General features: G+C 42.8%; 1 protein-coding gene across 1 annotated transcript; it reads left to right on the top strand.

The window, feature by feature from the left end:
- The first annotated feature begins 217 nt into the window (after positions 1 to 217).
- On the top strand, positions 218 to 27,995 carry Kif23 (kinesin family member 23). Its single transcript, XM_036191851.1, has 22 exons — positions 218 to 281; positions 1,117 to 1,245; positions 6,845 to 6,950; positions 7,157 to 7,293; positions 7,887 to 7,996; positions 8,958 to 9,128; positions 12,753 to 12,865; positions 13,020 to 13,141; positions 14,740 to 14,842; positions 17,661 to 17,740; positions 17,822 to 17,941; positions 18,296 to 18,422; positions 18,736 to 18,894; positions 19,668 to 19,825; positions 20,252 to 20,425; positions 20,605 to 20,784; positions 21,208 to 21,519; positions 24,385 to 24,612; positions 25,767 to 25,849; positions 26,029 to 26,110; positions 26,728 to 26,798; positions 27,607 to 27,995. The coding sequence occupies exons 1-22, from the start codon at positions 222 to 224 to the stop codon at positions 27,620 to 27,622; spliced, it is 2,841 nt and encodes a 946-aa protein (XP_036047744.1). The 5' UTR covers positions 218 to 221; the 3' UTR covers positions 27,623 to 27,995.

Raw genomic sequence — 27,995 nt, 5'->3', positions numbered from 1 at the left:
AAATTTCTGAATTTGCTCTCCAGCATTGAAAAAAATAATGAAGTCAAACAAAAGCCCCCCTGGGTACTTCTGGTACCAAAAGTATATTTTCCCAATCACGGTTTTAATGACTTGATTACCATTGTTAGAGTTTGTGAAGTATTGTATGTTAGTGTTGAACAGAAGTTGATGTCTTGGTTTTGGGGGTTGTTTGTTTTTTGTTTTTGACCAGGAAAGCTAAGATGCCCAGGAAACCTGTACTGAAGAAAGGATCTCAGACAAACCTTAAAGATCCAGTTGGGGTAAGGGGTGTGTGGTGTGTGTGTGCGCGTGTGTGCGCAAAGAAGTGATAGGAGAGCTGGGTCAAAGAGTGCCCGGTTAAATTTGAAAAGTTAAATGTTTGAAACTCCCACTTTCTCCTCTGTATGTGGTAACTGACACATTCTCAGGGTTCCCAGAGACTGGTTGTAGAGTAACTCAGTTTAGTCATACTTCCTCCAGAGAAGAGTTGCTTGCTCTGCACTGTTCTGAGTACCAGCACTCCACTGCCATTGACCAGGGGCTCTGGTGCTCAGGTGCATCACCAGCTGTGAGTACAGCTGGACAGGTTTTCCTTAAATTAGCTCCCCTAGCCTCCAAGTGCTGTGATTACAGGTGTGTGCTGCATGCCCCACCTGAGCTGGCTCTTCGAAATGACATCCAATTCTAAAGAATTTAATAGGCTTTTCAGGCATTTAGAGAGATTTTTATGTTAGTACAATTTTATTTGAGCTTAACAGTGAAGAGAAACTGTACAGCTTAATGTTTTAATGAAGTATATTTTGATTTAATGCATCTTTGCATTTGACCATTCTGAGCTGCAGATTTTGTTTTTCATGATTCTGTTTTTATGTTTGTGTGGAAGATCGGATATTTGTAGATGAATGGACAGAAAGCTTAAATGGAAAAATGAAATGAGTGCTGAACATTCAAAGTGGCTCATGCCTGCAATCCCAGGCAGCAGATTGCTGAGAGTTCTAGGCCAGCTTGGGCTACAGAGTGAGAACTCTGTCTCAACAAACAAAACAAACAGAAAAACCAAAAAGAAAAATCAGGCAAAAAGCCAAACTCACTTAAACACCTTTCTCTTTTTTCCAGGTGTACTGTAGGGTGCGCCCACTGAATTTTCCTGATCAAGAATGCTGTGTAGAAGTGGTCAATAATACAACTGTGCAGCTCCATACTCCTGAGGGTTATCGACTCAACAGAAATGGAGACTATAAGGAGGTGGGTTCCTTGTGGAACCAAGTTGTTTTCATTAATGTTTCCTGAATGGCTATTTGAATTTAAAAGGTCCTGTGTGATCTCATTTGTGAGAAGGATACCTTATCTTTGATTTCTAGGACATACAGAAGATAGACTTGGGATGTTGGAATTAGAGAGTGTCATTCAGAGGATTTCTTTTTTTTTTTTTTTTTTTGGGTATGTTTGAGACAGGGTCTCACTGTGTAGTAGGTATGGCTGTCCTGAAACTCATTCTGTAGACCAGGCTGAGATCTGCCTGCCTCTGCCTCCTGAGTGCTGGTAAAGGCCTGCGCCACCACTGACCATCTTCAGAGGATTTCTTTGTCTTTCTTTTTTTGTTTTGGTTCTTGGAGACATTCTGCCTGCCTCATTTTCCTGTGTGCTGAGATTGCAGGCCTGAGCCGCTACACGGGGCTGCTGTTCAGGCTTGTGCACACTGCTGCAGAGACCATTCTTCAGAGCGCCCATGTCCTCTTTGCTGCCAAGTTTGCCCTCATTATCTGGGCAGCATGCTCCTTCCTGAAGCACTCTTCTTGTTCTTCCTCTCCAGCTCTGGCTGTTTGTCACTAGCCACCCTCTGCTGGCCTCTGTCTAGCCTCCGAATGCTAAGGTAGGCTATGTCTGGGTCTGTTTTTTTCTTCTTTCTCATCTTTCTGTTTTCATCTTCATTTTTTTGAGACAGGATCTCCCACATTAGCTTGAACTGGATCAGAACTTGCCTCAGCCTCCTGAGTGCTAGGAATACTGGTGTGAGTCACTATGCCTGACCCTGAGACTCTGTTTTCTACCTACCATTCCCATGGTTTTAAATGCTCTGGAATTTTTATGGCAAGGCAAAAATCTTTTTTCCCCCCAACTTTAAATTTGAATGTCTGACAACTTGCTCTCTTTGGTGGGTGTCACTTATCCATCTTAAGTTTTGGGTTTTTGAGGCAAGGTTTCTCTGTATAGCCCTGACTATCCTGGAACTCTGTAGATCAGGCTGTCCTCAAACTCAGAGATCTGCGTGGCTCTGCCTCCTGAGCGCTGGGATTAAAGGGCGTGCATCACCGCCACCACCCATCTCAAGTTTTAGGTATTGAAAGGAGCTCTTGAGTCCCTGCTGCCCTTTCAATGTTTTCCTTTTAGCCTTTTCAGACGATGGCACCACTGTTGTCCAGTTGCCCAGTCCAGAGACATGGAAGCTTACTTTCCTTTGGCATCTGCTCATGTTGGGTCATGAATTCTGACAAAGTGGATCCTGAGATTAGTCTTTGCTGTCTTTCTGTCACTAGCTTATTCTGAGCTGGTTACTATTCAAACTGTCTGTGGTGGGGAAGTGTTTTTTTTATCTTGATTCAGGGCAGCGGATACTCTAGCTTGTTTGTGCTAAATGTAACTAACAGCATGAGTCCCCTGACTAACTGCTTTCTAATCTGTGCATCGAGATATGCCCATTGACTGCAGGCTGATGGGGAGCAATGGAAGATGGCAGGGAATGTTTCCTTTTTCTTTTCTTTTTTCAATACAAGGTTTCTCTGTGTAGCTTTTGAGCCTGTCCTAGAACTTGCTCTGTAGACCAGGCTGGCCTCGAGATCCACCTCTCTTGCCTCCCAAGTGCTGGGATTAAGAGCATACACCACCACCATCTGGCTAGGGAATTTTTCTTAATGTTAAGGAGAACTATTAACAACCAGTTCTCAGGTGTGCTGAGCACGGTTTGAGCCTTTCCTGGAGTCTGGCTGCTTGCTTTTACAGAGGATCTTGTCTAATGGTTTCTACAGAGCTGCCAGAATGCTCTTGCAGAGTAGAGATCTTATCATTTCCCTGTGCAAAATCTCTCAAGTAATAAAGTATGTCAATGGGGGAAAGCCTGCTCAACCAGCCTTATCTTTCAGTACTCATCCAGTCTTTGGAGAGCCTCTGTAAGCCAGAATCATAGCAGCCACGCTGGCTTAACCCTTGCAACCTGGATGCCTCCTCATCTTGAATTTCAGCTTAAATCTTACTTCCTCGGGGTGTTCAGACTACTCCAGCAGAAAGAGCGGTTCACTCTCTACTCTTCATTCAGTGTGCCTCCTTTATAACACTTACTATGTTGATTTATTGATAGTTGTGCATTGTTTAAAGATGAAGGTGTGTTCTGAGGTCACCGGGCGGTTTCACCATTTTGTGAACATGACCAAGTGTGCTTGCTTATTTACGCTAGATAGATTGCCATAATAGGCACGGAGGCTGTACAGACTGTTGTTAGACTCCAGCAGCACATAGTACTGCTTTATGGAATACAGTATGCAGTTGTACCACAGTGCGTCTGTGGTTTGGTGACACTAGTGTCACCACCTCCTGGAGTAGTAATATGGTGTACTTTTCCCTTTCGGCACTCGAGTTCATCACCTGTGTAATCTTAGAGGACCACCCTTGTTGGTGGTCTCTTATTGAACTGAAACATCACGGGATGCATGTCTGTGCTGCTTGTGTTCACTGTCTCCTTCATGTAAGCACCGGAGCACGTGTGCCTTCCAGTCCTGTGTGTCCAAAGACTAAGTTTGGATTAAGCAGGAATGAGTGGTCAGGGAGGTTGGTGGAGCAGAGCAGGTCTTTGAGGATACAAAGGGAGCTGAGCACTGACTTACCGAATTTCAAATGGATTTAAAGTACGTACAAACACAAGGTCTGGTGGAGAGTGAGTACTCAGAGAGCATTGCTGTGGAGCTGGCTTTGCCTCTGTTCAGGAGCTTGAGCAGCTGCCTTCTTTTACCTATTTTCTTTTCTCTTCTTTTTTTTTAAAAAAATAATTTATTTAAGTGTATATCTCATGTGCAATGGTGTGAAAGTGTCAGATCCCCTGGAATTTGAGTTACAGACAATTGTGAACCGCCATATGATTGCTGGGAATTGAACTCAGGTCCTCTGGATGAGCAGCCAGTGCTCTTACCTGCTGAGCTATCTCTCCAGTCCCTGTACCTGTTTGCATTACACTAAAGCAGGAAGAGGAGTGAGTGCATGTTTTCCTTGTCACCGCCCTCATGTCCTTGTCACCTCAGTCTTTGTTCTGAAGTACACTGAGAATGAAAACTTCATCCAGGTAAAAAAGATAGACTAGCTGAATTATGTGGGTTTTTTTGGTTTTTGGTTTTTGGTTTTTGGTTTTGGTTTTTCGAGACAGGGTTTCTCTGTAGCTTTGGAGGCTATCCTGAAAAACTCGCTTTATAGACCAGGCTGGCCTCGAACTCACAGAGATCCGCCTGCCTCTGCCTCCCGAGTGCTGGGATTAAAGTGTGCCACCACTGCCCGGCGAATTTTGTGTTTTAAATCATTTTTTTTTTTAAGGTTTTAAAGTTTCATGAGCGTTTTGCCTCCAGGCATGTATGTGATGTAAGCCACATATGGGTCTGGTGCTCATGGAGGTCAGAAGAGGGCATCAGGTCTCCTGGAACTGGAGTTGCAGACAGTTTTGAGCCACCATGTGGTGCTGGGAACTGCTGAGCTATCTTTGCAGTCCCTGAAGTAGGTATTTGTCTCTGACAGGTTTTTAATCTTATTTATCATTTATGAAATAGTAGTTTTGGGGGGCTAGAGAGATATCTCCTCAGTTAAGAGCACTTGCTGCTCTTTCAGAGGACCTGGGTTGATTCCCAGCAGGATGCAGAAAAGCCTCCGACTACAACATGGTGACTCAACTTCCTTTAGCTCTGACTTCATAGGGTCAGATGCCCTTTCTGGCCTCCATGGGTAACAGGCACACACACAGTACATGCATACATAAAGACAAGCACTCATACATGTAAGAATAGATAAATCTTTCATACGTGTGTCTGTGTCTATATAGATCCATGTCTTTGTTCTCAGTATCTACTATCCCACATCCAGGAGTTCAACTAACCGGGGGTTGAGAACCTTCAGAGATGGGCTATGGATTTAGCTCATTGGTAGAGCACTGCCTAGGACATGTGAGGGAGGTCATAGGTTTAATCTCCTGTTACTGCACCCTCCCATGCCTTCAGGAAAAAATAAGTATCTGCACTGAATATAGACAGATGTTTCTTTGTCATTCTCTATGTAACACAGAAGAGTAACTATTGTATTAGTATAATGGCAACCTAGGATGGTTTAAAGTTATTAAATGGCAAATGCTATGTCATTTAAATAGTGGACTTGGGGATTCTTATATATCTGGTTTCCATAGTGAATCTGGAACCAATCTCCCACTGTCACAGTGGCATGTAATTTCAGCACTCTGGAGGTAGAGGCAGGAGGATCAGAAATCCAAGTTCTGTCTTGGTTACACAGTGAGTTTGAGACTATCTTGGGTTACATGAGATTGTCTTAAAACAGTGTGTATACATATATATGTGTATATATGCACACACACATACATAACACACTGTCAAAGTAACATTTATTTTGTAAAATAACTTAAATAAAATTATATTTGTAGTTCATTTTCTAGTTGTAAAATGTTATAATCTTGGTATTTTGCTGTCCTATTTACATTGTCTTTTTATTATTTTTCTGTGATACCTGTACTTGTGAGGTCAGAGGATAACCTGTAGGAGACAGTTTTCTCCTTTCACTATGTGGGTTCCATGGATTGAACCCAGGTTCTCAGGCTTGGTAGCAAGTGCCTTTACCTGCTGAGCAATCTTGTTGGCCCTTGCTACTTTAAGTATACCTTTATAAAGAAAAAGCAGAAGGCAGTGGACAGGGGTGGTGGTGCATGCTATTGATAGTAGCAGAGACAGGAAGATCATTGAAAACTGAAGGCCAGCCTGGTCTACATTGCAAGTTCTAGGCCAGCCATGAATACATACAGACTCTTTCATACAAACATAATCCCAAAAAGAAAAAAACAACATGAAATTTTTAATAAATTTAACTGGGGGGTAGGTGGGAATACAAGGTTTTTCTCTGTAGCCCTGGCTGTCCTGGAATTTACTCTGTAGACATGCATGCTGGCCTCGAACTCAGAAATCCATCTGCCTCTGTCTCCTGAGTGCTGAGATTAAAGGAGCTTGCCACCACTGCCTAAAATAAATTCAGTATTATAGGCCATTACCTGTGTTTTTGCTTTGTTAACAGGATTTCACACTATGGCCCAGTCTGGCCTGTAATTCTCTGTGTAGTCCAGGCTGCCATCAGACTCATGGCAAACTTTCTGCCTTAGCCTCTGTATCACTAGGTTTAAATGTTCACTTTTTTTTTTTAAATGGAGACAAGGTTTCTCTGTGTAGTTTTGGTGCATGTCCTGGATCTCGCTCTGTAGGCCAGGCTGTCCTCAAACTCACAGAGATCCACTTGGCTCTGCCTCCGGAATGCTGGGATTAAAGGCATGTGCCACCACCGCCGCCCGCAAATGTTCACTTTTGATCAGTCTTAATCTATGCACCATTAGTGCACTAGCCTTTACTCAGTGCCGGGACTGAAAATGTTTGTTTTGATGGCTGTGATTTATGTATGTTGTGACTACTGAAGGCTCCAGTTCTGTTTTACATGTCTGGATTTGAAAGCTCACCACAGAAACGTTCCTCCAAGTGTGGAACAGATACAGTTCTAGTCTAGTGGAATTCCATGTGTTTATTTATTTTTCTTTTCTTCACAGACTCAGTATTCATTTAAGCGGGTATTTGGCACTCATACCACTCAGAAGGAACTTTTTGATGTGGTGGCTAGTCCATTGGTAGATGACCTCATTCATGGCAAGAATGGTATGATTCTTGGAGTTTAGTTGAATTCTCTGTTTAATCTTGTGATAAAGCCTTTTAATATTTATATATTTGGTTTGACATTGAATTCAGATTTAACACGTTAGAGTGATGCCCTTTTTGGGGGTTGTTAATTTAAGTGTTTTAAATACAATGAAATGTTATGTGGGACTTTAAGACTATAACTTCTTGTTGTTGCTATACTGTAGGTCTTTTGTTTACATATGGTGTTACTGGAAGTGGAAAAACTCACACAATGACAGGTTCTCCAGGGTCCGGAGGCCTGCTTCCTCGCTGTTTGAACATGATCTTTAACAGCATTGGGTCGTTTCAAGCAAAACGTTACGTAAGTACAATTCCTTTGGGTTGTGACTGTCACTGTGGACACAGGACTGAGACATCTCTGGGTACATGATACTGAGGAAGAATAAAAGCACTGGAGCTGCTTTGACTCTAACCTATGTTCAGATGTGGTGGGCATGGTGGGTATGCCTGTAATGCCAGCTGTTGAGTGGTAGAAACAAGAGGATCAAGAGTTTCAGGCTCTTGACTCTTTCTGCCCTTCCCCCAGACTTTAAATGTTAAATGCTTCCTTTTTTTTTTTTCTCCCGAGACAGGGTTTCTCTGTGTAGCTTTGCGCCTTTCCTGGATCTCACTCTGTAGCCCAGGCTAGCCTCGAAGTCACAGAGATCTGTCTGGCTCTGCCTTCCCAGTGCTGGGATTAAAGGCGTGCGCCACCACCGCCCAGCTTGCTTCCTGGTTTTTTTTTTTTTTTTTTTTTTTTTGATCTGAGGATCAAACCCAGGGCCTTGCACTTGCTAGGCAAGCGCTCTACCATTGAGCTAAATCCCCAACCTGCTTCCTGTTTTTAAATGTTGCTATTCTGTAAGTAAAATTTGTTTCAAAAGTCTTTTTTTTTTTTTTTTGCCTTTATTGTAGGTTTTTAAATCTAATGATCGGAACAGCATGGAAATACAGTGTGAAGTTGATGCCTTATTAGAACGGCAGAAAAGAGAAGCCATGCCCATTCCAAAGACCCCTTCTAGCAAGTGAGTAACTTCTGCAGCACTGACTCGGGGTGGGTGGAATTCTGTCCTACAGTTTTGGGGAAGGTGACTGAATTAGAGAAGTTAGTCTTACAGTTGACTTTTGTGAGGTCAGGGTTGAGGCATGTTCTTGACTGCTCTGGTATTTTGTCTGTGAGTTGGGGAAGGTGAGTGCCTATGCTATGAATCTCCAGGGCTCAGCTTTCCTTGACCCACCTTGAATCTGAATAAAGTTGCTTTATGATTTCAGTTATAAGTGGTAGAACATTTGTTAGAGTTTATCCACTCTGGTTTGGTTTTAAAAAGTTATGGTTTATTTATTTGTTTGTTTGTTTGTTTGTTTGTTTATTTGGGGTGTGTGTGTGTGTGTGTGTGTGTGTGTGTGTGTTTTGGTTTTTTAAGACAGGGTTTCTCTGTGTAATAGCCTTGGCTGGCCTGGAACTCACTTTTGTAGACCAAGCTGGGATTAAAAGGCATGCATCACACCTGGCAATTCAGTTAGGTTTCTATTGCTGTGATAAAATGCCCTTAACAAAGCAGCTTGATGGAGGAAAGGACTTATTTCATCTTTCACTTCCAAGTAACAGTCCAAATCACTGAGGGAAGTCAGGACAGGAACTCAAGCAGGAGCTGATGCAGAAGCCATGGAAGAATGCTGTTTACCAGTTTACTTCCCGTGGCTTGCTCAGCCTACTTTCTTACACAGCCCAGGACCACCTGCCAAGGTGGGAACTATCTACAGTTGGGCTGGGCCCTCCCACATCAATCATTAATCCAGAAAATGCTAGGCATACTTGCCTTTTGACCAAGGCTCATGGAGCTATTTTCTCAGTTGAGAGCCCCTTTTCCCGAAGACCCCAGCTCGTGTCAGATTTACATGAAAGCAGCCAGCACAGGTACCTGTTTTTGATACTAACTCACAGTGGGTAGAATCTGACTCTGATGGATCTGTTTCTTGTTTTAGGCGACAGGCAGATCCAGAGTTTGCAGATATGATAAATGTACAAGAATTCTGCAAAGCAGAAGATGTTGATGAAGACAGTGTCTATGGTGTATTTGTCTCTTACATTGAAATCTATAATAATTACATATATGATCTATTGGAAGAGGTGCAGTTTGATCCCATAAAGCCCAAGTAAGTAGTGAAGAGAGTCTCTTCAGGTAACACTAGAAAACTAGCAATCCCTAGTTTCTGCAGGTATAAATGGGGATAATGCCGACATTTGTTTTCAGAATGCACAGAAATCGTGTAGTCATGCTCAATGAATACTTTTATTCATTAAGTATACAGTAAGTATTCTGCCTGCATGTTTGCCTGCAGGCCAGGAGAGGGCACAAGATCTCATTACTGATGGTTGTGAGCCACCATATGGTTGCTTAGAATTGAACTCAGGACCTCTGGAAGAGCAGCCGGTGATCTTAACCACTGAGCCATCTCTCCAGCCCGAATACTTTTATTCCTAACTAGATTGTAGCTGTATTAGGAAACCAACAAGTTAAGGTATAGTGACCTGAAGATCCATCTTGGAAATTGCTTTTGAAAACTTAGCCATAGGTTTTAGACAAATCTCAATTTTATGGACAGTATTGGGGGCATCTTTTAACACCCTGATAGTGCTGGGGGTTTTGCAGCCTCTACCTGTCTAGGTCTTGGTGATCTCTATAGAGTTGGTCCTTGTCTGTGCAAGTAATTCTTAGCTCATCCATTGAGGATTAGTGTAAAGCCACATTGCATTGTCCTTCTGTGAGAGGTAAGTGCTCCTCCTTAGATATCTGTGGGTCTTGACTTAAAGAATCTGAAGACCAGTTACCATGTAGCTTTACAAAAGTCCTCTCTTTGTGCCGGGGTTGATTCACAGATCTTGTGTCTGATGAATGGTACAGTGTTCTTGAGTGGGTGGTTTTGTTCTTTAGCTAAAGGCTGGTCTTACATATAACATTTGTGTATATGTGTAAAGGACATCACCGTGGAAATCATTAAACTGAGAATTGACTGATGTCCACTCATCAGTGTGTTCACTGATATGAAAAGTGCATGACTGGTTGAAGCCATCCATACTTGATGAAAGAATTTCTGTGACTTACTTAATGGCATTTCCAACAGGAATTCCTGTTTGAAACATGATTTTGTAAAATAACTAAGTTGCCAGGTGGATTAAGTCTGAAGGTCTCAAGTCTTGCTTCCCTCAGCTGTTCTTCAGATGACAGCTGCTTTGTTTCTGAGGCAGTGTTACTGCACTGCATGGCTGGCCTCCAATTACATGTGATCCTCCTGTGTCAGCCTCAGTGCTGGGTTAGCAGTGTGCAGCACCAAGCCCAGCTTCAAAGAAAGGGGCTTCTTTTGGAGTTACCGTCTGTCTTTGGAATCTTGGAAGGACAAGAGAAGTACATGGGTTAAGTTATGGAGAGGAAGAAGAATATGGTCTTGGCAATGCCTTTATAGTAAATTACTTTCCCACTTGAGCACATATTTTCATGTGTGTTTTAAACTGTCCTTTGTTGCAATTCCAGTTTTGTGTGTACCTGTTTTATCTAATGTTTGTGAAGTTATTCATTGCTACCAATTACCCCCCCCCCCTTTTTTTTTTTTGGTTGGGGCGGGGCGAGGTCTGCACCAGGAATGACGCCTTGTGCTCAGTCATTTTTTGGGGGGGGGGGGGGGGGGGGGGGTTCGAGACAGGGTTTCTCTGTGTAGCTTTGTGCCTTTCCTGGAACTCACTCTGTAGTCCAGGCTGGCCTTGAACTCACAGAGATCCGCCTGTCTCTGCCAGGCGCTACCACTGCCCAGCTTTTTTTTTTTTTTTTTTTTTCCCAAGACAGGGTTTCTCTGTGTAGCCCTGGCTGTCCTAGAACTCACAGAGATCCACCTGGCTCTGTCTCCCAAGTGCTGGGATTAAAAGTGTGCTCCATCACTGCCTAGCAATTTCCTTTTTTTTAAAAGTTAGTTTCACTATGTAGACCAGGCTATCCTTGAACTCACAGAGATCCACCAGGCTCTGCCTCCCAAGTGCTGGGATTAAGAGCATGCTTCACCATGCCCAACACTGCTGATTATTTTTATGTCTCTTTTGTTTGCAATTTGTTTGGCTTTTCTAAATGATATTGTTTCAGCTGATACTTTCTGGTTTTATTTAGTCATGCAAAGGAAACAGCGAGAGTGCCTTGCTGGGGTATCTTTCGAGTGCACTTAGAAGGGAGCCTATTTAGCATTGATTGTGGATTTCACGTGAAGATAGTGTTAGCTTTCCTTTTCTGAGGGGTTAATTTTTATTAGTTTTTGATGCAGTGAAAGAGTCTCGCAAGTAGAGGGTTTTGAAATCTCCATCATCACTGTCACTAGTCTAGACTAAACACTGCTGCAGGATGGCTGCTCCAGAACAGTAATGTCTGCCTTATTCCTTTGGTAGGTGGAACGGCTGCAGTACACCTATGAGGAACCCAGAGTCTGTGTATGTGACGATACTGACTCTTCTTAAGGAGAAGGGTGTAGTTAACACTAGTGGGGGGCATATTTAGCATGTGTGTAAGTGGTTTGCTTTTCTTTGGCAGTGGGCAGGCTGCTACCTCTAAACCCTCCTTTCTTTTAGAAAATCTCCCCTTAATTATCAGTGATGCTGACTGGTAAATGTCTCCATCCTCACCATTCACAAAATGGAGAGTGGGGCTGATGAGATGGCTCAGCAGGTAAAGGTGCTTGCTGCCAAGCCTGACAACCTGAGTTCCATCCCTGGAACCCACATGGTAGAAGGGAAGAACTGACTTGTAAGTTGTCCTCTGACCTCCACACATTCAATTCCAGATAAATAAATTTAATTAAAACATGGGGCTGGAGAGATGGCTCAGTGGTTAAGAGCACTGGCTGCTCTTCCAGAGAACCTGTGTTTGGTTCTCAGCACTTATGTGGTGGCTCACAACCATCTGTAACTTCAATTCCAGCAGATCCAATGCTGTCTTCTAGTTTCTGTGCATGTTAGCCACACATGTGGTGCACAGATTTACATATAAGCAACATGCCCATACATGTAAAATAAAAGCATTTAAAAAAAATTAACTAAAACAGAACATGCAAACACCCTTACCTAATCTTAACTGACTGCAAACTAAAACTTACCAAGCCACTTTGCAGGGATGGTCACTCTGGGCATAGACTAAGTCTTTTCTGAGTTCTTTTTCTGCATTGCTTTGACAGTCAGAACCAGTTGAATATGCTGATCTTTGAAATGAGGAAAGTGCTAGATTGTGTTGTGTAGCCTGTGCTGCATACGACAGTGCTATAGTACTGTTGCAGTCTGATTGTTGTTTTGTGTGCTTTTTAGGGTGGCTTAGAGCAAACTTTAAAAACAGAATTGGTTCCTGCTTTATAACTAATCTTGACTGCATAATCATGTTTTGGTTTTTAAGTCTACCATTTCTTTGGGGATCTTATGTAACTTTATGTCTATTAAAGAAAGGATGTCATGGGAGCATGCTTGTTCTGTCTCACCATGTGGTTCCTTCATCATAACACCACAAGAAGGCCCTCACTGGGTGCCAGCACTACACTCATGGACTCTCCAGCTTTTAGAACCATGGGGTAAACTGGAGGAAAGCTGGGGATGTGCTCAGCGGTGGAGCTCTTGGCTAGCATGCATGAGCTTGAGTTCTGTCAGTGGTGCTGAGGTGGAAGGGGATGTTGTGTTGCTGGGCACTTGAACCTCAGTCTTAAAGGAGGACAGTTGTGTCTCCTCTAGGAAAGTAACCATTTCTTTCTTTCCCATAGACTCCCACAATCTAAAATACTCCGAGAAGATAAGAACCACAATATGTATGTTGCAGGATGTACAGAAGTAGAAGTGAAATCTACAGAAGAGGCTTTTGAAGTTTTTTGGAGAGGTTAGAAATAACTAGAATTTGAAAATGTAAACTGATGGTTTTAACCTTCAGAGTAATTGCTGTAATTTAACAGCACTCCTTTGGGATTAATTGGAAAGCAGGTATAATAAAAGGCTGAGTTCAGGTGTAATCAATGACTTCTCTGTCATCGTAGGTCAGAAAAAGAGACGTATTGCTAACACCCATTTAAACAGAGAATCTAGCCGTTCACACAGCGTGTTCAGCATTAAACTCGTGCAGGCTCCCCTCGATGCCGATGGAGACAATGTCTTACAGGTAATGTTTGAATGTGAATCTTGTTTTTTCTAATTCAGCCCTAAGGTTTTGGAAGATGACCTAAATTAGGGGCTACCATGGTGATGTAGATTGCTCTAGAGTTAATAGCTGTATAGCCAATGACATTTTTTTTTTTTTATGTTGATAGTGCTGTTTCTGGGCTCTGCCTATTGAGTGATCCTAGTGCATAGCATGTGTGGCACACACAGTTTGCTGTGTTGTGAAAAGGGTCTGCAAAGTTTTAAACATCTGTAACTGCATCATTTCTCCCTTCCCTTTCTTCTCCCCAAACTCCCCCCTCCCTTTCTTCTCCCCAAACTCTCCTCTAAGAGGTCTCCTTGCTAGTTTTCAAATCCATGGCCTCTTTTTTTTTTTTTTTGTATGTGGAGCTGAGGATCGAACCCAGGGCCTTGTGCTTGCTAGGCAAGCGCTCTACCACTGAGCTAAATCCCCAACTCTGCCATGGCCTCTTTTGTTTGTTTCTTCTCTTACTATCCAGGCAAGGCTGGCCCCAGACCCATAGGGGTCCACCTGCCTCAGTCTCTCAACAGCCAGGAGTAAAGGCACATGCTATCTCCCATACCTGGCTTTGTTTTTGTTTTTTTGTAATAGACTCTCACTGTGTAGCCTGGAGCTCAGAAATTTTCTGCCTCAGCCTCCCCTGCTAAGTCTAAAGTCTTGTTTCACTGGTTATGACTTTTAACTGTTTAATGTGGCCATGTCCAGGCTGGCAGGAAAGTGCTGATGTTCATTAGTATTTGAATTCTGATTCCTGCCTAGTCTCCTTTGTCTGACCTGACTGTAAGAGAGCCTTCTCATAAGGCTGTGAGAATTAAGAGAAGCCGTGTGAAGTTTCTTGGCCACTGCTTGGATTATAGTCAGTACTCAATAAATGTTAGTTAGAAAATGGCCACAGACAAGTCTTCCCCTGATTTCCTGTGAATTACTATTCTGGTGCTAGGGATGTGAATTACTGTTAATAGCATAATACCAATTAGGTGCTTCTTGACTTTCATTTCTTTTCTTAAAGCTTTATTTAAGATGTGTATAAGTGTTTTGCCTGCATGTATGTCTGTGCACCACAGTATGGGAGCCTGGTGCTTGTGGAGGCCAAATGAAGGCATCAGATCCCCTGGAGTTGCAGGCTGCCACGTGGGTATGCTTGGCGCCTCTGCAGGAGCAGCCAGTGCTCTTAACTATTGAGCATATGTTCACCCTGACTTTCATTTCTTTGTATAAGTTAGAGGACTCTGAAATTATTATGTTATTTTTAATAAGCTTTCTTTTTTTATGTGCGTGTATGTGTTTCTGAAGAGGAGCTCAATACTCGAACTCCTGGAATACTAAATACCTGGTTATAGCAAAATGGAACAGACTCCCTGTTCTCCAGGAATCATCTAATGTCTGCTCTGAGGTAGCGACAAGTATTCAGTGTTATGAGCTTTTAAGCAAACTCTTCCTGTATCATCATTCTCTGCCATGCTGGGCATTTTGTATTGCATACATACAGTGTCCAGTAAGACTTAATACCATGTTAACTGTCTTAACATTGTAGTGCAGTATAATTGAGCTTAGATTGTTGGCTTTATCCCTTGCAGGAAAAAGAACAAATTACCTTAAGCCAGTTGTCTCTGGTAGATCTTGCTGGAAGTGAAAGAACCAACCGGACTAAAGCAGAAGGGAACAGATTACGTGAAGCTGGTGAGTGCAGTGCTGTCCTTCCTCCCCACCCCCCAGACAGGGTTTCTCTATGTAGCTTTGAAACCTGTCCTGAATCTCACTCTGTAGACCAGGCTGGCTTCGAACTCACAGAGATCCACCTGCTTCTGCCTTCCATGTGCTGGTATTAAAGGCATGCGCCACCACTGCCCAGCTGCAGTGCTGTACTTATTTATGGTTGTAACTTTCAACAGCTTGGAATGACAGTTTGTATTTATTAGTGGGTGGTTTCTGCTTAATCAGTGAAATAACATTGACTATTAAACTTAGCCTTTAAATCTGCTATTTTTTTTTTAAATTAACCTTTAATTTGTGTGTGTGTACACCTCAGAGTGTGCATAAAGTCAGAAGGTAACTTTCCAGGCACTTGTGGTCACCCTGCCTCAGCCTTCTGAGTGCTGGTATTTCAGGCATATATCATTATATCTCACTAAATGATGTATCTGATAGCCATGATGGAGTTAGGAGGTCTTAGTGTTCCAAGATGAACAGTTTTAAACACTTGGGAGTCTAATTGAGATCTGAATTTTTAGAGGTGTGGTTTTAGAGGTGTGGCTCAGAAATCCAAATAAGTCAGAAAAAGAAAGCATGATGACTAGGAAATCCTATTGAGATGTAGAGGGACAGAGTTTGCTGGCTTCTAAGACACTTGACTGTTAGAAACATGTCCCTTCTGGGTGTAGGAGGGACTTCTGCCCCTTTCCCACTGTAGTCTGAAATGGTCACTTGGGATATGGCTGGCCTCCTGTGTATGAGGCTCCTGAGTTCGGTCTCCAGCATCACGTCCCCTAAAAAAAGAAAGGAAGCAATCCAAATTAGTGAGTTTGTCTATGCCAGGATTTAGGGTTTGGAAAAAACTGCTAACTGTTCTATTGCTGTGAAGAGACACTACCACCAAGGCAGCTTATCAAAGGAAGTACTTAGTTGGGGCTTGATTACAGTTTCAGGGAGTTGGTCCATGACCGTCATGGCAGGGGGAAAGGCAACAGGAGGCGTGGTGCTGGAGCAATGGTTGAGTGCTTATTTATTGTAGAGTAGCTGTGGACCAGGTGATTCACAACCATGAGGCAGAGAGAGAGAGTGCATGCCACTGGGAATGGCCACACCCCCTATTCCTTCCCAAATAGTTCTACCAGTTGGAGACCAAACAGTTAAACATGAGCCTCTCAGGGCCGTTCTCAATTCAAACCATCAGAAATTGTCATGTATTTCCAGGCTAGAGAGATAGCTCAGCAGTTAAAGTTCCTTGTTGCATCTGATGTGGTGGCACACACCTCTAATCCCAGCATCTGGGAGGCAGAAGCAGGCAGATTTCTGTGAGTTTCAGATCAACCTGGTCTACAAAGCGAGTTCTAGAACAGCCAGGGATATTATACAGAGAAACCTCATCTTGAAAAACCAAAAAACTGGGTTGGGGATTTAGCTTAATGGTAGAGTGCTTGCCCAGCAAGCGCAAGGCCCTGGATTTGGTCCTTAGCTCTGAAAAGAAAAACCAAAAAACTAAAGAGTACTTTTTCTTCTTCCAGATGACTTGAGTTCACATTTTTAATATCCACATTACAGCTTACAACTCCAGTTCCAGGGGATCCTACACCCTCTTCTGCCTTTGTGAGCACCAAGCACATGAAGTATGTTTACATATATTCAGGAAAACCACTCAAGCACAAAGAATAAAAATAAACAAAGCTTAAAAAGAGCTTCTCGGGGCTGGAGACATGGCTCAGTGGTTAAGAGCACCAGCTATTCTTCCAGAGGTCCTGAGTTCAATTCCCAGCACTGACATCATGGCTCACAACTATCTGTAGTGAGATCTGGTGCCCTCTTCTGGCCTGCAGGCAAACATGCAGGCAGAACACTGTATAAATAAATCTTTTTTTTAAAAAAACAGAGAGATTGATTCTCTTTATTAATTAATTTTTTAAAAAGATTTATTTACTACTTATTATTATGTATACACCATGTATGACTACAGGCCAGAAGAGGGTACCAGATCTCATTACAGATGGTTGTGAGCCACCATGTGGTTGCTGGTAATTGAACTCAGGTCCTCTGGAAGAGCAGTCAGTGCTCTTAACCTCTGAGCCATCTCTCCAGCACCCAGTTTTTGTTTTTTTTAAAGAACAGTAATATTATATTGGGGGTCTTTTTAATGGAGTCCCTGAAAGATGGTTATTGAAGCTCTTAAGTGTTGTTGGTTTTTTTTTTTTTGCTCTTTTTCTCTTTGGGGGTCCCGCCACCCAGCTCACAAATAAATCACATACATGGAGGCTTGTTCTTACTTATAAATGTCTGGCTTTAACTTGGCTTGTTTCTAGCTGGCTTTTCTTAACTTAAAATTATCCTGTCACCTTTATGCCTCTGGGCTTTTCCCATTCTCTTACTTCTGTAAATCTTACTCTGTGCCTGGCTGTGAGGACCCCTGCTGTCCTCCTTTTCTTGCTTCTAAATCTCTCCTCTCCCAGATTTCTTTCTGTCTGCCAGCTCCACTCATCCTTTCTCCTGCTTTGCTATTGGCCAGTTCAGTTCTTTATTAGACCATCAGGTGTTTTAGACAGGCACAGTAACATAGCTTCACAGAGTTAAACAAATGCAACATAAACAAAAGTGACACACCTTAAAATAATATTCTACAACAATTAATACTGTTGAAAGTATAGTGGGACCATACATGTACAGCTCTTGAACTTGAGCCATGAAAATCTGTATTTCTCAACTGTTAAATGAAGTTGAAGTTTTACAGTCATATGGATGTATTACATTTGCTGTTTTCAAATGTTCTTTGTATCTGACTTCCTCTCAGGTAACATTAATCAGTCACTAATGACGCTAAGAACATGCATGGAAGTCCTGAGAGAGAACCAGACGTATGGAACTAACAAGGTACACCCTTCATCAACCACTTTCTGGTTTAATCATGCATTTTAATTGTCTAATGTGCTTAGCTTTTGAATGTCTTTATAGATGGTTCCATATCGAGATTCAAAGCTAACTCACCTGTTCAAGAACTACTTCGATGGGGAAGGGAAGGTGCGGATGATCGTGTGTGTGAATCCAAAGGCTGAAGACTATGAAGAAAGCTTGGTAATTTAAGTGTATTTGTCCTGTACAGTTGGGTTTGTCTAGGGAAAACAGCTACTTGAAGAATGGCATACTGGCCCGGTAGTGGTAATGCACACCTTTAATCCCAGCACTTGGAGACAGAGACAGAGACAGGTAGATCTCTGTGCGTTTAAGACCAGCCTGGTCTACAGAGCTGGTTCTAGGACAGGCTCCAAAGCTACAGAGAAACCATGTCTTGGGGAAAAAAAAAAAAAAAAGAATGGCAAACTGCACATTTTGTAGATTTATACAGGCTCACTGGATATGCAAATGAACCCTTTACCTGTCTGTGAGGAGGACTTGGGATGCTTTTATAGAGTCTGCTTTGTATTCTAGCAAGTCATGAGATTTGCTGAAGTAACCCAAGAAGTTGAAGTGGCAAGACCAGTAGACAAGGTGATATGTGGCTTGACACCAGGGAGACGGTACAGAAACCTGCCTCGGGGTGGCCCAGTTGGAGATGGTACGATTGCCTGTTGTATCATTATTCATTTGCTTGTCTTTCTGTCAACTCTAAAAAATCTATTTACACCCTTCTTAAGAACCACATGAAAGAAACTTAAAACTAAAATATATAAGGTTTGCTTGAGTGTATGTTGTGTCTAATTTTTGAGAAATTCCATGCCTAAAGCAGGCGTAGTGAAGCATACCTGTAATTCTAGCACTAAGCTGAGGCAAAAAGAGAAAAATTAAAATTCTGTGGTTACTGGTTCATGGGTCCTGCTCACAATATCGGACTTGCTGATGCTCCTTCACAATTGTTAAACTCAACACAGAGCCTTTGGTGACTGAGGTGACTCTACAGAGCTTCCCACCACTGCCTCCATGGAGACTTCTGGATATCAATGATGAGGAGACCCTTCCAAAGCTGATTGAAACGCTGGAGAAACGGCATCACCTACGGCAGCTAATGACTGAGGAGCTTACCAAACAATGTAAGGGCAGAGCTGCTTACAGCTGTGGTGACTTCAGAGGTGGAAATAGGTCTTTGTGACTCCGTCTAGTGAGCCTCCTCTTTAAGGAAGACTCGTTTCTGGGCTTTGTAGTGGTCTCACGGTGCTTAATCTGAATGGAAAGGTTTTGTTTTCCTCAACAGCTCAATTTTACTTTTATTTCTAAAGAATATAGGAAGAAAATAGTGGGTGTCTCCCCATCTATATTTATTTTTAATAGTGATGAACTCAAGATGGTATAGTTTCTCCCTATTTGCAAGTTATTTTTACTTTTTAATTGTTTGTACTTCAAGATGGTGTAGGGAAAAGTGAAATAATGTTTGAAAATGGGTAGAAGAGTTGAACAAGTCTGGTCCATGGAAGTGACTTGGTCTCTGGGAGTGACCAAGTAGTGTGCCAGGGTCTCCAGCCCAGGCCCAACTGATCTCAAATACAGGATGATTATTCTGTTTTTGCATTTGTAAGGAAACTTTAAGTGTTATGGAAAGGTTACTAACTACTTTTGTGAACATCTCTTATAGATTTTGGATTTCTTTCCAAACTTGTTTTAGTCTTTTTCATTTTTTGGTATTGAACCCAGGGCCTCATGAATGTATGAAGTGGACACATACAAGCAGCTGCATTCCCAGCCTTTCTTATGTACAATTGCCATAGGGTGTTTTGCTAGAGTGCTGCATTCTACGAGTGTCTGCCAATGAAAGCTGGTTTTATTTTGTTTCTGTATTAAACAGCACGATCCGTCTGCTTTGTTTCAGGTATGACTTTCAAAGCCTTATTAAAAGAATTCGACAGTTCTCTTTCAAATAAAGAAAACTACACTCAGGAAAAACTAAATGAAAAAGAAAAATTGATTTCAGGACAGAAATCAGAAATAGAACGACTGGAGAAGAAAAACAAAACTCTGGAGTATAAGGTTCGTGGTCACATTTTCACCTGTGTACTGGCCATTCAGCACTTCTCTCATGATGGCTGACGTGCCTGTCACTGCTGTGCGGGATGAGGGAGGAAGAGACTGTGTAGTCTTTTCATCTTAGGAGTGGAGCTTAGCTTTAGGAGATGCAGGCACCTGGCTTGTGAGGGGCTTGTTGTGTAACTTATTTCTGGCTTGTGCGCTCGAGCCCTCTCTCTCTCTCTCTCTCTCTCCCCCTCCCCACTCTCTCCCTCTGTGTGTGTGTGTGTGTGTGTGTGTGTGTGTGTGTGTGTGTGTGTGAGAGAGAGAGAGAGAGAGAGAGAGAGAGAGAGAGAGAGAGAGAGAGAGAGAGCGAGCAATTGAAGGACTGTTGTACAGTTAGGTGGGTGTTTGCACAGCAGATGCTATGGAGGGTGGTCTCCTTTGCAGATTGAGATTTTGGAGAAAACAACCACAATCTATGAAGAAGATAAGCGCAGTCTGCAGCAGGAGCTTGAGAGCCAGAATCAGAAGCTTCAGCGGCAGCTTTCTGACAAGCGCAGACTAGAAGCCAGGTTGCAAGGCATGGTGACAGAAACGACGATGAAATGGCAGAAGGAGTGTGTGAGTGTTCCTCTAGGTTAAATATTTTGCAATTCTGTGCTTGTGGTAGAGCTTTGGTGGTGACTGTTGATCTCTGGAAGAAGTAAAGAACTGTCATTTTCAAGGAATAAAGGGGGTGGTGCGGTGTGCTTAGGCAGAGAGGGAGGGAGCAGACTCTAATTTGCTGTTGATCCCTGTAGGACCGTCGGGTAGCAGCCACTCAGCTGGAGATGCAGAATAAACTCTGGGTCAAAGATGAAAAGCTCAAACAGCTGAAGGCCATTGTGACTGAACCTAAACCTGAGAAGCCAGAGAGACCCTCCAGGGAGCGGGATCGGGAAAAAATCATTCCGAGATCTGTTTCTCCTTCGCCGGTGCCTGTAAGTGTTTGCAGCTGTCTGTAGCTTAGTGCTAGAGACAAGTTTTTCCATTTAGAGGAGTATTTCTCTGTGAGAATTATTTTGTTTCATGTCATATTTTTTTAAGCTTCTATTTTTAAAATTTAGCACAACAGGGCAGAGCATGCTGGCGCATGCCTTTAATCCCAGCATTTGGGAGGGAGGTCGAGACTGGCAGATCTCTGTGAGTTTGAGGCCAGCCTGGTCTACACAGAGTTCCAGACCAACCAGGGCTACATAGTGAGTCCCTGTCTCAAAAACAACAAAAGCATATCACAAAAATTTTAATGACTGCAAAAAGTTTTCTTACAATGTTAAATCTTCATGTAGTAAAATTGTAGAAAAGTAATATTGTTTCTCTCAGTATTTCAGTCTCGTTCATTAATTTTTCTCCACTTTTTCTAGCTTTCTAGTAACAATACTGCTCAGATTTCCAACGGCCAGCAACTCATGAGCCAGCCACAGCTACACAGGCGCTCTAACTCTTGCAGCAGTATTTCTGTAGCTTCCTGTATTTCGGAGTGGGAGCAGAAACTGTCTCCGTTCAGCACACCTGTCAATGTCACCTCTCTTGCAAGGCATAGGCAGCAGGAGCCAGGACAAAGTAAAACGTGTATCGTGTCAGACAGAAGGCGAGGGATGTACTGGACGGAAGGCAGGGAGATGGTCCCTACATTCAGCAGTGAGATAGGCCTAGAAGACGACCGTGGCCGCAGGGTTAGTGCCAGCGTTCTTTAAAGCATTGTAGTGGTAGAATTACTTCCTTTGCTCTTTGTAACTTGGTTCCAAAAGTTCGAGGGAAAGCTGGGCAGGCTCCAGATGAAGAAGCTCTGATTTTTCTATAAAGACTGAGCCACCCTGCAATTGAGGCTGAGCTCTTGATGTGAGAAAGCAGAGGCATGTGCCCGTGAGCTCGGAATGTCGGCCAGCATGGTGCCCCTAGAGTAGACTGCTCACCTGCACAAGGGGAGTTGCACAGAATGTAGGAACATGAGTGTCTTGCTTCCTCCATCCCCCACCCCCCCCAACGTTTTTCCTTTTCTCTTCCTCCTGCTCCTTTTCCCCCCTTGTTGCTGGGGATGGAGCCTAGGGTTTCAACATTCTAAGACACTGAGCTCTATCACTGAGCCATAATCCCCCCCAACATAAATATGAATGTGGAAGCCTACACTTGTTTTTTCTCTTTTGGTTCCCCTTCCCCAAATTTAATTTTTTTCTTGCTATTTTTTTTGGGGGGGAGGGTAATTAGTTTTTCATTTTGAAAGTTTAATGGGTTAGAGACTCTCCTGCCTCCAGCAGAGTCGTTGTTATTTTATGCAATCTTTTATCTTCTGAGGCACTCCAAAGTAAGTCACAGATGCTATGAGACTCAACAAAAGAGCATTTCCTGTGTAACCACCATCTTTTTTACCCACTGTCTTTACCCCTTTGAAGGAAGACAGCATATCCTATGTGGAGAGTCTCACTAGCCTGCCTGTCCCAGTAATAATAGCCTTTTCTTTCAACCCATGCTGCTGTCCAGATGCATGCACTGCATGTAGCCATCACAAATCTTTTATCTCTTTAATATAAAATGTGCTTCCTCCTTTTTTATTTCTGTGACCTGAACTGTTTGAAACTACTGACAGCCTTCCCATCCTAAAATTTTAATCTTGAGGCCTTCAAGGGAGGTTAAATAAATTCAATTCCTGTTTTCTTCAACATTAAGATTAAAATTTCCTTTGAAGTTGAATAAATAATCATACCAATTTTGTGAATTAGATATTCAATAAAATCTTAACTGCTCTTTTAAAATTATTCTAAGTAAAATGATCTTGCAGTAAATACTTTAAGATCCTCTTACATGCCTGGTGGTGGTAGCAGCGCATGCTTTTAATCCCAGTAGGGAGTCAGAGGCAGGCAGATCTCTGTGAGTTCGAGGCCAGCCTGGTCTACAAAGTGAGTTCCAGGCCAGCCAGGGCTGTTACATAGAGAAACCCTGTCTCAAAAACCAAAAAGATCCTCTTACATGATTTAGAATGTAGATAAGTGCCCTGAAATCTGATTACTAATGATGGTGACCAGTCTTGGGTTCTTACAAGGCAACAGACAATTCTATAGTCTCAAGTTCTTGCTTTGCAGATTTTACTTTTAGGGAGCAGATCATGGTGAATGGTCTCTGTGATCACCTCTAGTAAATCCTCCTCTTCTGTGTCAGACTCCAACCTGCTGGGAGGTCTGTTTACACCTGCCAGCAGTAAGGGAATGCCTGACTTGGCTGCGACGGTCAGGGGGATGTACTAAGACACAGACTTGAACTTCTTGCTTGAAATCCAAATCTCTTTAGAAGTGCAGCAGAAAAGTTCCCACAAGGTTAGTTATCTCTGTGTCCATGCTATTGGCCAGACATTATCAGGTGGACCGAGCTTTACATTTTGGTGAGGAAAGAATTTCGAAATACTTAGGTCATGACTGCTAGTCAATTCTCTGCAGTCTGTCTCCTTTTCAGAGTTTGATCTGAATGTATTATGCTGTCAGTGTGTTCAAGGAAGCTCTTCTGCCAAGTGCTAGAGCCTAAGAGCTAGGCTTTCTTATTCAACACCAGACATGTTCAGAATGGAAGGTTCTCTGCCTGTATGGAAGCTCAGTGTCTTTAGTGCCAAGTTGTGGTGACTGTTGTAGGGCTGTCCTTAGAGCTGCCCTGAGCTGGTTTCCTGTAACTGAACAACTGAACCAGAACCCTCATTTGGCTAGGTAGGAAGGACTCTGCCTGCAGACTCATTTATTTTCAGTTTTATAAACAGGAGATGCTCACAGTTGCTTATGTGATACTATATCATGTACATGAAGTACGTTTTCTTGAGTTGAATGTGCTGTTTAACTTGGCACCCATGGCATTTGACTGGAAAACAACTAGTTTTTATTATATGATACAAGCTGATTTCATACTATAGTCTGCTTCTTGGAGCTTTTAAGAGACATTTGGAGAAAAAAATTGTTGGTATATTTGAAGCTTTTGTGGGATTGTGTTTTGAGATATAAAAATCTTTACTGCAAGTGCTCAGAAGTACTTAACACTGTTCAGGCATGCTGCACGTGAAGTTCCTGTGTTCTTCAGGGTTTTGCTAAGCCAGAGCTTCAACAGCTTGTAGTCTTTTGGTCTGGCTGTATATGGAGGAGTGTTTTCTATTTAGATGCCTCAGACATACTTCAGTGTTGTATTAATCCTGCTGATACCAGCCTGCTAATCTAAGTATTACTTCACAAAGCAGGTATAATAATTTAGCTTTTGATCAAGAATGCAAAATGGATTATCTTTTCTTGAAATAGCCATAAACAAGAAGATTTAGAGTCACCACAAATTTGTCTTTTGCCTTTTGTTGAAATGGAAGCTCCCATATGACTATTCTCTCTAGATACTGTTGTCTGAAGATGTCTGTTGGTTCTGTTTGGCTAAGAGAACATTAGATGACTTAGACATTTAGCTTGGCCAGGATTGATTCTGTTGTTGTGAATTTGCATTGTAAACTGCTGCACTTCTAACAGTACCTAAAGTAATCCTGGGTTGTGCTTGTTTCTCAATTCCTCTTCCAACCTGATCAGAACACACCAATTCCTGTACGACACAGAAGGTCCCGCTCTGCAGGGAGCAGATGGGTAGATCATAAGCCTGCCTCTAATGTGCAAACTGAGACAGTCATGCAGCCACATGTCCCTCACGCCATCACAGTGTCTGTTGCAAATGAAAAGGCACTAGCTAAGTGTGAGAAGTACATGCTGACCCACCAGGAACTAGCCTCCGATGGGGAGATTCAGACTAAAGTAATTAAGGTAAAAACAAGTCTTCACAAAAGAATACCAATGAAAAATCTTTGCCCTGCTATCCCTTGATGAGATCTAGAACATAAATGGGGTGTTGGGTGGAACTTTTGTTTTAGCAGAAAATTAATGTACTACTTAGATTGTGAATCTGCTGGGTCTGGATCCGCTTAAATAGGTCTAGAGTCTTGGGGTTGTTAGTACTCCAGATACATGGTGAACTTTAATTACTACATACTTAGTTAAAACTTAGCTTCAAAAGTAAACCCAGAGCCATAATGACAACTTGATTGACCTTGGGAAGCCAAAGCAGGTGGGTCACCAGTTTGAGCCCATCCTGGAGCACATAGTTATCTTGAAAAACCAGACAGCAGCAGAAAGTAAACATAACAACCGTCTTTCTTCTACTTTGCTATTATTTCAAGATAAAATGTTTGTGTTAAAACTTGTCCTATGCCGGGCAGTGGTGGCACTCACCTTTAATCCCAGCACTCAGGAGGCAGAGGCAGGTGGTTCAAGGCCAGCCTGGTCTACAGAGTGAGTTCCAGAACAGTCAGGGTGACACAGATGAAATGCCACCCCCTCTCCCCCCCCCACACACACACAAAGAAAAATCCCTCAAAACAAACAAAAACGTGTCCTGTGGTCAGGCATGGTGGCACTTGCAGGAGGATCTCAGTTAACAGTCTCAAAGTAAATAACGCACAAAATCTGGGAAAATTACTCAGTACTGAGCTACCCAGTCTTCTTGGAAAGAAGAGACTTTCTGCCTATAGAAGGCTTTTGGTCATGTACCAGTGGGAAAAGTTGGCGGGGGAGGAGACAGTGATGGGCGGGGAGTCGTTTCAAGTTGAGAGGACAGTTCTAATGCACACTGCTGCCACCAGAAGGACGACAGCACCTTAAATGTGGAGCTGCCTCTGCTGGGTTAATTTAGCTTTTAAATTTATAGCTGCAATAAAACATTTTCCCCGTAGCTAGGAATGTTCCTGGTTATCTCGTGCTAGACTCTTGTTAGTGAGAGGTGGACTGAGGTTTCTGAAGCATTTGATCAATAGATTCAGTAGCCCAAGGGTCTTTTGAGTTTATGGGTGAGAGTCTTAGATATGCTTGCCTGTCAGTTGAATGTATCAAAGTGTAACACTAACCTTTTCTCTTGGATTTAGGGTGATGTTTTTAAGACCAGAGGTGGTGGACAATCTGTTCAGTTTACTGATATAGAGACTTTAAAACAAGAGTCGCCGACGGGGTGAGTTGGTAACAAATCTCTAAAGGGCTGTTTCTTCGCCTCTTGTTCTTAGGAAGAGAATATCCTGTGAGGTTTATCATTAACTCTCCGCCGGGGTATAGGTGGTTTCCCCCTTTCTAATGTTTTCCATTCTTCTTAGATGCAAAAATGATTGTTGCATCATGTTTCCCCTTTTTCAGTAGTCGAAAACGAAGATCGTCCACAGTAGCACCTGCCCAACCAGATGGTACAGAGTCTGAATGGACCGATGTAGAAACAAGGGTAGGGGTAAAATTAAATACTTGCTTGCTAAGGTTAGCTGCAGTGCTGTAGCGCTTTGTGCTCTTTGAACTTCCTAAGGCAGGACCACATACTGCCCATGCAGCCTGGAGACCTGTAACTAACATTCTGGTAGGGCACTTGCATTTCATTAGGTCTGCACACTAGAGGTCCTCTGTGTGTGTGCGCGAGTGCGTGCATATGTGTATGGGGGGACCAGAGGGGTCAAAAGTGGATCCGGAAGTATTGCTCCTGACTAACAAAACTCATAGCAGATGGACTAACCCACAGCAGCGCCCAGTGCTCCCTGTGAATGTTACCTCCGAGGAAAGTCTCCTAAGGGAGGAACCAGGCAAGGCCTGGTCACCAGCGTCTTCAGGACTCCCCCCTCTCCATCCTTCTGTAAGATGCAAAGATACCTGGCACTCTCCCAGGCCCTTCTTGCTCTTGTCACCTGTGCAGAAATGGATCGTGAGTGTGTGACTAGTGGTTTAACCTAGGTGTCTTCGCTGAACTAGAGCAGTGTTGGATTTCATCGCAGTAGAGCCCATCTACATGGACATCTGCTTCTGGATCGTTGGAGCTGACCTTCCTTTCCCTCTTCTGTCACTTTCCTCTAGTGTTCTGTTGCTGTGGAGATGAGAGCAGGATCTCAGCTGGGCCCGGGATATCAGCACCATGCACAACCCAAGTGAGCACCACAGCAGCCCTGCTGTGTCCTCCCTCCCTCTCCCAGGCTTTCTTTCCGTCACCACTGCTGCTCTGGCTGCGCCTCACTCTGCTTTACCTGGGCCCTGCTGACAATGTATGGTCAGCCTTTGTAGTACCAAGCTCTCCAGAGTGCTGTAAGAGCTGCTGGAGGAGGTGTCAGCAGATTGGTGGCTTTTGCTCATACTTGGCCACTTCTCAATCTTTGAGGCTGAGCTGAAAGCACCTGGAAAGAGGTGAAGGGGCATGTCTTTCTCTATTAAATATGACAAAGCATATAATACACAAAAAATGTTGAATACTAGCTGCCTTTGGGATCATAGACAAGGCTTTGCTCTCAGCTAAGGTCTCTGATTTCTTTGCACTTCTGCAAGATGACTCAGACACTGGGGATGACAGTGTTGTGTCTGTCACTCTTACCTAATGGACCTCATGGGTCTGGAATAGGGGTACATGTTCTATTCATGTTGAAGGAAGCACACATTTGCTCTTCTGTTAAATCCACACTAAGGAGTTAAGCCTATTTTTCCATATTTCATAAAGCCAATGTTTATACATCTCACTCTACATTTTTAACCTTGGGTTAATTCCTTTGGTAATTTGGAAGGTGGCTGCAGTAGGCTAAGAACAAGGGAGCTACCTCCTGTTACATTCTAAGTTACTTGCTTGCTCCAAGGACATGAATTTTCTTCTGATAAAAGGAATTCTCACAGTGTTCCTAAAGAATCATTTGTCTTGACTATGTCGCTAAGTACAGAATTCAATATTAAATGCTGCTTTTTGTGTTTTAGGCGCAAGAAGCCTTGACCTGACAGCTCTGGTAGCAGAAGAATGTTTTTGTTTGTGCTGGTGATTTCTCCAAAGCTGTGCAGATCCAGTGTCTGAGTCATCCTGCAGAAGAATGTATCTAGATCACATTGTATTTTTTATTGTGACTTTTCCAACTGTTCTGAATATTTTCTAAGATTTTATAAAAAAAAAACAAAAAAACAAAAATGCTGCTATTGATTAGCTGCAAAAAAATGCACTTTAGACATATTTAACAATTAAGACTTTCAAAATAAAGATGGTGACTGGCTAATGGTAAAGCCATTTTAGGAAGGTGTTTAGAATTCTGTATGTATATATTCACTTTCTGCTTTTATATATGCCAAAAGAATTGAAATAAAAAGCACTAAGA

Source organism: Onychomys torridus, chromosome 7, assembly GCF_903995425.1.
Source record: "Onychomys torridus chromosome 7, mOncTor1.1, whole genome shotgun sequence".
Taxonomy (NCBI): Eukaryota; Metazoa; Chordata; class Mammalia; order Rodentia; family Cricetidae; genus Onychomys; species Onychomys torridus.
This window is presented reverse-complemented; position numbering and strand designations above follow the sequence as displayed.